Source organism: Numenius arquata, chromosome 1 (assembly GCF_964106895.1).
Source record: "Numenius arquata chromosome 1, bNumArq3.hap1.1, whole genome shotgun sequence".
Taxonomy (NCBI): Eukaryota; Metazoa; Chordata; class Aves; order Charadriiformes; family Scolopacidae; genus Numenius; species Numenius arquata.
This window is the reverse complement of record NC_133576.1, coordinates 3,291,236-3,305,071: the sequence shown is the minus strand read 5'-3', so window position 1 is coordinate 3,305,071 and position 13,836 is coordinate 3,291,236. Positions and strand designations below refer to the sequence as shown.

General features: G+C 39.9%; 1 protein-coding gene across 1 annotated transcript in view; it reads left to right on the top strand.

Annotated features, from left to right (window-relative positions):
* VWF (von Willebrand factor) overlaps positions 1-13,836 on the top strand; it is a 145,593-nt gene that overhangs the window by 110,089 nt on the left and 21,668 nt on the right. Inside the window, exons 39-43 of the mRNA XM_074168927.1 lie at positions 3,619-3,721; positions 3,825-3,899; positions 4,436-4,540; positions 5,027-5,232; positions 6,789-6,938. Coding sequence (XP_074025028.1) covers positions 3,619-3,721; positions 3,825-3,899; positions 4,436-4,540; positions 5,027-5,232; positions 6,789-6,938 — 639 coding nt within the window. The remainder of the gene's footprint in view (positions 1-3,618; positions 3,722-3,824; positions 3,900-4,435; positions 4,541-5,026; positions 5,233-6,788; positions 6,939-13,836) is intronic.

Below are 13,836 nucleotides of genomic sequence, written 5' to 3'. Positions count from 1 at the left end.
GCAATTTTGTTACACGACTTTAAGAAGAAGGGGGCTTTAATTTAAAAATTAATTTAATTTATGAGCTTTAGATGCTTCTTGAGATTTTTGGATGGTCTTATCATACTCACTAAACCTGCTGTCAAAGACATAATCGTTTTTGTAACATAGATCTTCTGTAAATAACAGAAGTCTATTATTATATTATTTAGTTATTCTAAATAACAGAATCTGTGTAAAAAAGTAAATGAATGTATATACTCTGAATAACTTCATTTTACACACTCACATTTATACTCACATTGTTAGTTCAGCAAGAAACATGTTATAAATGTTTACAGTTAAACTGAAAGGAAGCATACACTATTTGTGGCTGAAACATCACTTTAAAATAGTGTTTGCATTGGTTAACGCAATGACAGAAGCATCAAACTTAACAGAGAGACCACCTTTCTTTAGGTGGTAGGGCACCAGCGAGCAATGCGCTTGACTTAGTGAGGCAAGTGTTCCAGGCACCGCTTTGCCAATGCAAGAGCGGCACATAGGGCAGGTCTGCCCTGGGTGTCCATGCACACACCCCCTGTGCCCAGGATAGGTCCACGTGGGTCTGAGGGTCCCACCTTGTCATATCTTGTGCCTTAGTGCTGCCTGCTGGCACTGTCACAGCCCACCGTGATGGAAAAGTGTTCACTAAACACAATCCTGAGGGTTTCCTACTGGCGGGCAAGGGGCTGGTACAGGAGCCTCACAGCATTAACCCCCCTCCTTATACATACATGCATACCCTATGGATGTTGGCAGCGAGGGAAGATACAGGGGAAGAGTGTCCTTTTGTTCCACAACTGCATCATCTAAATGGTGTTTTTCAAAACAAAAGCTTAAAGTTTCCTGAAGGACCGAGCACATGTACCTCATATTAGCTTTTATTTTAAAGCTACAGTATCTCCCTACATATGGCCATGATTTTTTCTTTGTGTTCTCTTTTGGATCTTTGTTTTAAATACAGTATCATTGGATTTGTGTAGTGCTTCTAGAATTGGTAAAATAGAAGGGGAAAAAAAGAAAGCCCAAAGAGTAATTTTTGTGATAAAAGGAATAGAAAAAAAGTCTTATTATTTCTCTAGAAGGAAAAAAAAAATAGCTTGCAATGTATATAATCACTGCCAGAAATACAGATCAGTTGTGCACAACTCTCGGTGAACCTGACAATTCTAGTTATTGTATTATGATTCTATTTGAAATGGTTATTGCAAATGCAGATTAAAGTCTAGGATCTGTGTGTCTTAAATCCCCGAGTCCTCAGGCAATGCAGTGCATTTCCCATTTAAATAATTGTTTCAAGCCCTCGTGGAGAAAAGCTCAGCGCGCATCTTGGGAATAACATCTGCAGTGATATCTACTTGTTTCTGCAGGAGTTCTGAAATTCATGAGTTGTTGCGTGCCCCTTAATGGGGTTTTAATTCTGAAACCTCTTGTCTGTACCCCAATGGCAAGGCTTAGATGCAGCTGCTGTGTGGATGGGGAGGTGGAGGGCAGGGGAGGATCAACTCGCACAGCCGTTTTGCGTCTCCACCACTGCAGGATTAGCTGTGTGAGCAATACAACAGGCAGTGCCACTGGTGGTGGGTTACGATTTCCTTAACCCCCTTCTTTCCCTCTGGTGTTCATTCCTCCGTTCCTTTCTACCTCAGGTCATGCTTGGGCTTACGCGATTCTCAGTACCAACACCCATATAGAGCTCTACTAACACCATGCTATCTATCTCTTGCCATTTCTTCTGGTATTAGAGAGTCCTACTTATGCTGAAGAAAACCTGTGTGAAAATCAAGGCTGCTGAAAATGCTAGAGCAGATGTTGTGATTCTCTGTGTCTTGAAATGTCCACGTGCTTTTCACACCACCACCTGCAAATGTAGGCATTCCCTATCAGCTGCCTTCTCAGGACTTTTTAACCCTGAGGCCATTGAATACTCTGGCAGAGGGCTCAGTTATTTTTCCAAGCCCTGAGATCATGTTCTTTACTAGCATTGATGCAAGCTTTCTTTGACTAAAATAGATTTCCTACAGATTAACCAACCCTATGTGATTTGTTTCCTAAGCTTTGTTAAACCTTTGGTTGGCTTGTTCCAGCATGCCTGGTGCCTTATCCTTGCCATGCTGTTAATCTTTGAAAGTAAACTGTCCTTTCAAGACTCCAGTGATGGCTTAAAATACATAGATATCTCTGGGTACAGGTTGAAGTATGCTTAGATATTTCCTTCCTTTCTTCTTATTACTAAAGGTCTTGGCAGACTTATTTTTAAACTGCACTCCAGTGTTTTCTGGATGACACCTTTTCCCTTTGTGGCATCCTAACCTACTCTACATGTTCTCACCCAGAACCTGGATCAATTGTGCAAATTAACTTTATTGTCCCATAGTGCATCTTTTCACTCTTACCTCCCTATTCACGAGTGTTAAACGTGGATAGTTCTTTATAGGTAACTGCATCTTTAACCTCAATGATCACAGAATCACAGAATCTTCTTGGTTGGAAGGGACCTTTGAGATCATCAAGTCTAACCACAAAAAAAAAAAAAAAAGAAAAAGCAAACACCAAAACCAAAACAAAACCAAAAAAACCCCACACAAAACAAACACCCACAACCACACCCCACCCCACCCACAAACAGACACAAACCAACAATCTCGGGCACTAGAGCATGCCCTGAAGTGCCACGTCTACACGTTTCTTAAATACCTCCAGGGATGGCGACTCCACCACCTCCCTGGGCAGGCTGTTCCAGGGCCTGACCACCCTCTCAGTAAAGTAATTCTTCCTCATATCTAATCTAAACCTCCCCTGCCGCAACTTCAGACCATTTCCTCTGGTCCTGTCATTATTCCCTTGGGAGAAGAGGCCAACACCCACCTCTTTGCACCCTCCTTTCAGGGAGTTGTAGAGGGCAATGAGGTCCCCCCTCAGCCTCCTCTTCTCCAAACTAAACATGCCCCATGATTTCCCCCTCTCTCATCAGAAGGAGCAGTGGTTGAATAATGTTACACTTTACTGTCAGTTTCTGAATGTGCTTGTTATGTCCAAGTAATCACCACAGTGATGGTTTCAAATTTGGGGTTACTATAGTGCTTTTCCCATCTTCAGTCCAATGGGAAATCAAGTGATGACACCCCACATATTCTTAGTAAAAAATATGCACTGATTATTTCTCTGTGTTTAAGTACTACTAATTTGGGAAAGCAGCCACTTCTATGTATTTCCCAAAATATTGTTGTTTCCCTTATTACCACTGAACATCCAGTCATGGTATGTAGTTGCACGAGTCCACTGTTACTCACAATAGCCTGAGATTGCATTTATGACATCTGAGCATTTTTCATGCTTAAAACAATAGTGATTCTTCATCCTATTCATGCATTCTTAACATCTTTTGCTAAATTGGTACACAACAGTCATTGCAGAATTATGTCTCTCCTTAGGTTCTTATTGTTAACAGAGCAATCCACCAATCCTGCATGGAGTCTGCTGGTTTTCCAAATTAATGATGTTACTTGCCCTCACCCACTCCCATGGCTAACATACCAGTGACCTAAATATTTGATTTCTTTCTAACAATCAGTTGTTTGGATTTTCTCCATGCAGCACATGGAAACATGGATTCCTGCAAACGAGCCTTGCGAGATCTGCACGTGTCTTGATAACAAGAAAGTGAACTGCACAGTCCGACCTTGCCCTACTGCCAAACGTAAGTTGGTCTAACTCTGACTGGACTTCAACTGATATTTGTGTTACCTAGTTTTCTAGTTCTTATCCAAACTTTTTTAATGGATGTTTTCTTCTTACTACAGCTGTTCAGTGTGGTCCCTGTGAAGTCCCTCGTCTGCGCAGGGACCCTGGCCAGTGCTGCCCCGAGTATGAGTGTGGTAGGTTCTCATAAACTATTGGAATCTTCTTGGTCTGTATTTTTAACAGAAACTTCAAAGGTATACAATCCCTTCTTTTATTTAATGCAATGCTTCATTTTTGAAACCACTGAATGACTGCAAGGTCATCCATGTGGAAAAATAAACAGCTCCTGAGGATGTGACTGTCCATTCACTTCTAACTTGACTTTCTCCCTCTTCTGTTAGAGGTGAGGAAGGGAATAGAGCAATTTGGTGTTGTCTACATGACATTAGAATGGTCCTCTTTCAAGTATCTATTTTTGCATGATCTATATTTGCACATTAAATATAACATTAGAACCTTAATCCTCATAACCCAAGCTTGAACTGTTCCCTAAGCTATTTTGAAAACAAACTCTGACCTGCTGAGCTCTAATTTATTTCATATTTTAGGATAGCAATTGAGCATAGGGAAAAAAAAAGTTTAATGGGGACATGCATGCACATGTGCATCTTTTCTTGAGGACGAACTAGTCAGGCATGGTCTTAAACACTCTCTCAATTTTTCTTCTTAGTCTGTGATCTGGTTTCCTGTGATTTGCCTCCTGCCCCTGTCTGTGAGTTTGGCCTGCAGCTTGCTCTGACCAACCCTGGAGAATGCAGACCAAATTACACATGTGGTAAGATTTCTATTTTTTTTTTAAGCAGGGAGTGACACTGGAACATTGCATTTGAGCAACACTGACAATTTCCTTTGGACATTATTCTTTCCCTGTGAAAGGTTTAATTTTGGAACCAATGGACATGTAATGATTTCACAGACTTGGAAGAAGGGTATCGTTGGCCCTTTCCAAGTACACTTTTGAATTAAGGAAGAGAGAAACACTTTACTCTTGGACGTGTGTGCTCTGACATATATGTTTATTTTCTAAATGTTTTTGATTGTGTATGAGAGAAGAATATTTTGGCAGGGTAGAAGCTTTTCCTGAACCTGCAGCACAGCCTTTGACCTGGGTCTTTTATATCTGCGTTACTTCTTAGTCTTTAAGTAGATTTATAACAGTATGCGGTAGCAATTAGTGCCTTGCTGCCAGAGAACTGTCTTGTTCACTGGAAGCACTCTGAAATGCCGTGTGCTTGACGTGGTACCTACCTTTTTCTGCTAGCGTGTAACAGAGAAGCATGCAGCTTAGTCCAAAGACCTTCCTGCCCACCCCATCGAGAGCTGACTGTGGAGAAGACTGAGTGCTGTGATAAATACGAGTGTACCTGCAGCTGTACGAACTCAACAGTGAGCTGCCCTCTGGGATATCTATCCAGATCTCTCACCAATGACTGCGGCTGCGTATCTACCACCTGCATTCCAGGCAGGGTAAGAGGAATGAAGTGTCATTTCCACAGATAAGATTATCTTCTCTACATGGAGTGATAGCACCAAAGTAAGCGGGTAGCTAGGTATTAACAAACCCTCAACGAGACTACTGGATAATGCTGTCAGGGTGTTTTTAATTTACATGTGTCTGAGAGAAATATACTGTTGCCTCACACTGTTGCTTATTTTATTACAGTCATTTATTCTGACATAACCAACCCATTTTTTGTGACTTTGAGGTAATCAGATTCTTTTTTAATATATATATATATATGTATAAAACCCCCAAACATTTGAATCTTCAAGGTCATTCAAGCATTAAGAATTTCAGAGGTAATTTTAAATTTTTTTAATTTGTTTCTCAACAACAGAGTTACATGATTTTGGATCAGTACAGTTACTATATATTCTTTCAACCCTATACTAACTTTATTGAAATATTTGGGACACCTAGAGTCCTTGTGCCCATTAACTACCTTTGCCTCTGCCCGAGGAGGCATTGTATCTTATATGAACTATATTGCCACTTTTAAATTTCTGCCAAATTAATACCTGATTCTGTTAAAGCTTCACCAGGATATATTTTTTCTTATTTTGCCAACCTTTTATTAAGTTATTATATTATGTTAACCCTTAAGATAAGGTTACTTAGAGGAGAGGTTGCAGGGCAACGTAACCTTTTCATTGAAGCAACCTTACCTAACAGCTTAACATAGGGTTACGCTGTCTTGCAGCCGAGGAGATCTAGCCTTTCTTTTCTGTTGCTAAGTAGTTCGTGACCTTGCATAAGTCATTTTATGTTGCTGTGACTTTATTGCTGTATCTATAAAAATAAATGATGTTCATCTCTTCAGTAACATGCTGTAAAATTTACTAATAGGAAGTGTGATATAAGAGATGGCACTACTTTTGTGGTAGCTTTGACGGCCTAAGGATACAAGAGGATGAATGCTTGTAGCTCAAAGCAGGATCTTTTCAGATCAGCTGGTTTAACTGGGAGAAGTTTTACATCTATGGTTCCTTCTACAGGACTCACTATTTATTATCTCTAAATATTGGGTCAAATTATACTTCTAGGAAAACTGAGTCAGAGCCTGGAGAAGTCCACCGACTGCAGATAAAATTTTCCCATTTATTTTTAATAAAACAGTAGCTTTGGTTGCACTTATTTCCTTTTCCTCGACAGAGTGGCCACAATTTTAAGACGTGTGGCATTTCTACTGGGTTCAAAACATTCCATAAAATTTATAGAATCATAGAATGGTTAGAGTTGGAAGAGACCTTAAAGATCATCTAGTTCCAAATCCCTGCCAATGGCAAGGACACCTCCACTAGACCAGGTTACTCAAAGCCCCATCCAGACTAGTCTTGAACACTTTCAGGGATGACACATCCACAGCTTCTCTGGGCAACCTGTTCCAGTGCCTCACCACCCTCATCTAAATGTACCCTATCTATGGTAGGTTTCACATCTTAGAAAACAGACTTTTGGAGCCAGAAGTCTGCCCTTACAGCAGCAGTGTGCTCTTTAATGTATTAATTGTTGCATTCAATAGGTGTGTGTGCACAACAGCATAGTCTACCCGATTGGGACAACCTGGGAAGATGGTTGCAGGGAATGCTCTTGCACGAGTATGAGGGATGCTGTTACAGGACTTCAGATGATGGAGTGTCACGACAAAGCATGTAACACATTCTGCTCTCGGGTAAGTAACATTTAAATCGGTACTTTAGCCAGCAGGGCCCTGATGGGGATCTGAAATGATTACTTTTAAACCTGCATGTTTAGAGAAAACAGAGAAAAACAGAAAATAAATGCTGTAGCAACGAATTACCTTGGGAACAGAGTCTAAGAGGGCCTGAGCATTACTGAGTTTTATTTTAGAGTTATTGTTTTAGGATCATATCCTGCTGCCAAGGAAATCAGTGACAAGTTTATTTCATATTTCAATAAAAGAGCTGCATCCTGAAGTGTCTGTCATTTACACCACTTGCTCAATAAGTACTCATGGTGTCTGAAGTTCAAGTTCAAATGGCTGCTCTAGCTGAAGTTCACTTTTTTGAAGAGAACAATTCAGATCTGTCTATTGCTCAGCTCTGCCCATTATAGCAGTAAGAGCACCACATGCTGTGGCCTTTATTATGCTCGGACATCTGCTACACGCTATAAAATTATGTGGTCTACTTTTGGAAGTCCACAAAGGAAGTATGAGCTGCTTTGTCCTATTGACATGCTGGTCAAGTAGGAGGAGACAGATGCTTGGTACCAAAACTTGGTAGAAGAATTCTAGAAGAGTCAAAGGAATTGGTTACAAGTCAGCAGCACTTGCCAGTGTCATAGATTAGAAGACTTTGACCATAGCATGATTTGTACAAACAAAAATTCAAAATGGTTTTTAGACTTCCTTTGAACTACCCAGTTTACATCCCTAACATTCCTCACATGAATATTGTGTGGAGAATAAGGAAGTAAAAAAACCACTGTAAAATTAAATGTGATGCCCTAGAGTTTTGCTCTGGTATCTAGCACCTTGTACCCATAATCCTTGAGCATTCCCATGTTGGTTCTTTATGAGGTTAGCACGGATGGGTCAGTCAGTGTGGACAGTGGAAATACACAGCTTGGCTCTGCAGAAGAAGCAGATGGCAAAAGAGGTTTCCCAGCCCAGCCAAGTGCTGACAACTCACACCCTTTACCAACTGCCATGTGGCCAGAGAAGTTGTGCTGCAACCATCAGAGGCTACCACAAATACATTTTGCCTCTTTGTAAAGCTTTCAGTGTATACATAGATTAATTGAGATTGTTCTTGATGGTATTGGCCAACTTCATTTGGGAAAAGGCACATCTGACTTGAAACAGCTCCTCCTTAGTCCATGGTCTGGTGCGTCCACAATCTGCAAGTTCAGTAGGCTGCGTGGGGTCCATGTGGAGCAACTAGATGTGGCTATCTGGGATTCAGAATATTCTCTGCAGGTCTTTTGCTGACCTAGGGTTTTCCCCATGGGTTTGTTCTTCCCTGAACCATGAAGTGAAGTCCAGAAGAAGCTAATTTAGTTTTCTTTTTTCCTCAGTGCAGAAGCAAAGATGAGCTAGCTAATGCTCTTCAGACCGCCAAGTTGCTTTTAAAATGTTTATATTAGTCTATATATTGCATTATCCCACACAAAATTCAAACAGTTGACCAAGCAGCAAGTGGTTCCAGATGTGTGTTGCAATGTCAGTGCTTTAAGTGGTCCAGTAGCTGATAAAAGTCCACATATTGGCCTGTGACTCAACAGAGGTGTCATTACAGGTGACCAGCTGGAATTTGTCAGTGGTAAATGCAAAGGAGGTCACACTACAGAAATAACTGCAAAATCCTTTAACTAAGAAGGACAGGTGCTGCTTCTGTATTTGATTCACTGTGATGATTGTGATGCTACTGTAAAGTTTTGGGTTTTCCAGTGCTGCATGTGAGACAAGATTCGCTTGCCTTTGTATTCTCCAGGAGTAGGCTTTTTTCTTCTTGCTGGAAATACAGTAAATCTCCAAACAAATACATCATGCATATTCACCTATTTCCCACTGTTTTTCCGAAACCTTTCAACCAGTTTTAAGAAGTCTGGTTTTAGTTTTGTTTTTTTCTTTTTTTTTTTTTTTTTTTAATGAATCCCTTTTATGCAGTTGCATTAAAAAAATCAACCCATGATCTCTCTGCTTTTGTTCAGTTTACACTTGGAAGAAAGCTCTTCATTAGCAAATGTTCTGTACACAGCTATGAGAAGTTAGAGGTGTTCTTTTTGCTTTTGGAAAGACATCATTAATAATGTGTCTGGGAGAGAAAGACTGACCTTGGACACAGAGCATCTATGTGCAGCACCTTACAGCTGAGTTCAAGTTGTTGTAAAAACCCTACTTTCTCTGACTTGTTTTAAATTCTCACATTTGGATTTACACTAATGTGTATTTTAAAACAGTTAATCATGCGTTGAAATTTGACTATGGACGTTTCAGTTAAGCAAACCAATATTTGAAAAGCAATTCTTTCTTCTGAAATCTATTAAGCTAATTGTGCCTTCGTTTTCAAAGAACTTCAATTGCCTTAATATCACTGTATTTCAACATCATTTAACTTGCAGCCTCTGTATCAGAACTGGGCTGGACAGCATAGAGGTATGTGCACTTGAGAGGGTGAAAAATAATATATTGAATAATATTTGAATAATATTTTCCTCTGTTGTGTCTTAAACACTGCATAATTCCAGAACAAGAAACCAATCCATTACAAAACCCCAAAACCAACAAACCAAACTAGTGCTCTTTACTGCGAGTGTAGAGTTTGGTAAGAAAGTTTGAGGGTGCCCATTGTAGTGAAAACCATAAGGGCAGATGTGAGAACTTTCAGCTTTTGCAAGAGAATCCCTTTCAATTTCCATTTGTAGAAGAGACCTGTTTCTGGTATGACAATTATGAAATATTAGATCTGAAGTATCTGGCTGTCTTTTGGCTCATAGCCAAAACTTTGTCAATAATCTGTTATTCTAATAAAGTATCATTAATGCAGAGCTACAGTTTCTTGACAAAATCAGGCTTAAGCATTGCCGTTTCAAAAAGCTTTTTTAAAAAAAAAAAGAAATCTTGGTGGAAACCGTGCCGGTTCTTTTGGGGAATTTGCCATTTACTTTTAATGGTTACCAAAGTTGTACAACCAAAACCATAGCTGATGGAGAATGTGTATATCTCAGATTTTCCTTTTTTCCTTTGCTTATTCCTTATATCAAGGACTGCAGAAATTCTGTAATCCAGTTTGAATTGGCCTTAAAGCTTATTTTTCAGTTCAGATTAGATGACATCGAAAGTTTTATTGACATTAAAGACATACTTTAGTCATGGATCATTATGATGTTCAGACTCTGTGCTGCTTGTGGTTATTAATTCCATTGCCAGGTCTTAAAGTTGTGCACTATCGTTGTTGACTGTGTCATCTGACTTCTACAAAAACAGCTTATGGCTTTTTGTCTACACAATAAGAGAAAAAAACCCCATAATACATATATTACCTCTTTCACCCTGATGAATAAACAGTGCTACTGTTCTCATGACAGATTTAAACTCAAATCCTTTCTGTTGTTTTAGAATGTAAAGAAACGCTGTGGAAAAAGAGTGGGTGATTCATTAAAATGAACCAATCCCACAGTTCTCTGAGGATGTTAACAGCAAATACCGACTTCTCACTTGCAAACCAGAGGTTGGTTTGCTTCATTATATGTCATCCTCCCCTCACTTTTTCTGCCGTCTTCTTTCTTTCTGTTATGAAAGTTTTGAGAAAACAAGCAAATTGCTGTAATTATTGCATGTGCCACAAGGAGGAGTGGTGTCTCCCTCCTGGAGCTTCTTCAGAAACTATTTCCCTGAAAGTACAGCAGACTACATCCCTTCAGAGAATCATGGTGATAAAATTGATAACAGCTTTCAAAACACCTTAAAAACGCGAGTATACTAATATGAAGGGAGCACTTGCTTTGCTCAATTTCTGTCAATGTTCTTGGAGTTAGGTACTTTGTAAGTGATATAAAAGAGTGTGGTTTAAAGTATTGGATAATTTAAAGTGTTCAATGATTATGAGAAGAATGTAGCATAATTTTCTGGGATAAGTGTTTAAGACAAAGCCATTTGGCTAAGTGCCTGTAAATTAATTAGGTTAGATTTTCAAGCCTCCTGATGACTGTGTTAAATTATAATAAAGAACATTTGCACTGTACATGCAAAGGCATAGTGAATGATGGTTGCAATAGATGCTGACTAGAAAATTTATGGCTTTAATCTCCAGTATTTCAAATGGATATTTTCCTTTGAAGTAGCGTGTAAAGCATGGTAGTAAATGGTCAAATAAATTAATGTAAAAGGAAGACTGTTGTTTGAATATTAGATGTGCAGGATCCCATTTTAAAACTGTGAAAGTCTTGGTGGGAGGTAATTTCAAACATCCTGCTTGCACTTTAAAGCATAATTTATTATGGAAATTAGGAAATTATACCATAATGTTCTAGAGACTTGCAAATGGAGAAATAAGTCCTTACCTGGTGTAAATGAGTGCAGCTCCAGAGAAATCTCTACGATTGTGCTGATTCATCATCCCTGAAGATTTTGCTTTCAGCATTTTAGGTTGATTTATATCCATTCTACTGTTGCCATTTTCATTCTCTTTTATTCCTCCAACCCTCTCTAGGTACTACCATTTCAATACATAGCAGGAAAATACTGGAACCTTCTTAAAAATACTATGTTGAGGAATAATCTCTGTTCTTTCTTTCCGGCTTCATTGGTCAAAAGGCAGCTGACGGAGTTTTCTGGCCAAAACCGTAGCCCCCATGAAAAGATGGATGTATGTATCCTAAGCAATCTTATTATGAGAGGGGGAGTGCAGAAATATGCCAAGCCATAGCCTGTGTGGATCCCTCCGGTAGCCTTGAGTAGGGGATGAAACCAAAGTGTGCGTTCTCTGAATGCTACAGAATTAATCTGCATTCCTCTCTTGCTTGTTGCAAGACAAGTGCCAGTTCAAAGGTGGGCAAAATTTATCCCCAAGTAGAACGTCTTAATCCGTAAGCTTTCACCCCCTGCGTGGGGGAGATCAGCTTTATGTCAGCATTTGTCTTAGATAAAACAGCCTGGTCTGGCGGAATCTCTGAGCACTTGTCAGGTTCTTCATCGCAGCTGCTGATTATCGCTCCCACGGCAGCCACCTGCACCTCTTCAAACACGAGGAGTGCCTTGTGTTGCCTTATCCCTTACCTCCCCAGAGCATGGGGTTGGGTTTTTATTAAGTCCTGGAGACTGTCATCTGCCTCTCAGTGTGACAGACGGTCAGACACTTGCCAAGGAGAACTTCTGCGTTTTAATTCCCTATTTGAGGTTTGAACTCTGTGCTGTTTTGTTTTGGTTTGTTTTTAAAAAAGGCAAGATGCGGAGGAAGAATAAAGGAACAGATCCAGTACAGAAAAAGCAGGAGACAAGCAGAATATCAACTACAAGCAGATCCCTGAACAACCTGTTGCAAACTGGCATCCGTATGCGCTAGTGTCTATATGCTAGCAAATGAGAAATAATGAAGGAAGGGACAGATACTGCTTACTCTGCCTAGTTCAATCCAACATTAACCTTCAACAGCCCAGTATCTGAAACTAGTCAGATGTTTATGTTCATACATTGTGCAGCTCAGGAATAATCCTGCTAACATATGCTCTTTGTACATAAGTCATCTAACTGGAAAAAAACCCCAAAAACTCCACAATAAAAAAAAAAAAAAAATAAACACCTCAAAATGCACAATACAGTTACTTTTTCTTAGGTGTAACTTAAAACATTACCACCTTTAGAATGAAACATAAAATAAAGATTTCTTTATTCCTATGGGCCCAAATTTCCATGGTGTGAGGTTTCTGATGGTGAAATACGGGAATTGCTGTCCACCTTACTCCTCAAGCACAGGTAGATGCTTTTGTTTTTGAGGAGCTCATAGACTGCTGCAGACTGCAGGTTTGTCTTCTGAGTCAGGTTTGTAGTGTATGGTGGTTCAGGGGCTGTGCTAGGAGAAGCTCAGCAGGTGCTGAGGTCAGGAGCTCTGATCTCTTGTGTTTCTTCCCCTTAGGAGTCAGAGGCCCCAGATTTTGAATGCACCAGTCACCAAAAGGGCCACTCAGGCAGGTTGAATTGTCCAAACCCAACATCTTTGTCGGTCCCTTAGGGGGGTGCAAATCACCCCTGGAGTCTCCTGCATAGCAAACACCTTTTTGTTTGCACTTTAGAGGGTTCCTTTCAAACACACAGTGAAATTTGGGTCCTGCAGCTGGATTTTGCTGCTTCTGGGCACAAACTGCTCATGGATTTTTACTTCTCTGAGTTTGCCATGCAAATGAAATGTTGTATCCGATACTGGAGATGCTTCAGACGTATATTGAGCAGATAAAATTCATATAAAACAAAATGCTCCACAGCACAACTTTTTCCACAACACTAGGTCAAACTCTGGTATTATGTTTTATGGCATTATACAAAACGCACTTTCATGTGAATGTCTGCTGATTATTGAGGTTTGCTAATGTGCTTCATGTTGAAAATCAAGGACAGTTCATGAAGGGAGAGAGCAGTTGTTAATACTTCAGCAATTCAGTTCACAGAGGTTGACCAAAATAAAGTGATGCTTATTTTCATCAAAATTTTTCACATGAACAATATTTTCTTTGACGGAACATCTTTCCTTCAACTCTGTGTTGAAATCAGAGTTATGTTTTGCCCCTTGGAGGCTGCCTAGCTATGAAATGCAGAATATATTATTTCTAATTAGACTAAAGCTCCTTACTTTCTTTCACTTAGATACTCCAGTGTTTGAATATTTGGCTAGTTGCTTCAAGAGATGAAAAGATTAAATGATCAGTCAAAACTGGTCCCTGGACTACAAGTCTAACCGATCTCTTCCCTCTGCTTCCGCAGGGCAGTCAGATGTCTGAATGTGCTCAGAATGACTCCTAACCTTGAATTCTCAGGGCTGGGGAGGGGAGTCGTGAGTGCTGACAAACGTCCAAGATGCCAGTAGAACAATTTTTACCTATTGTTTTCTTTC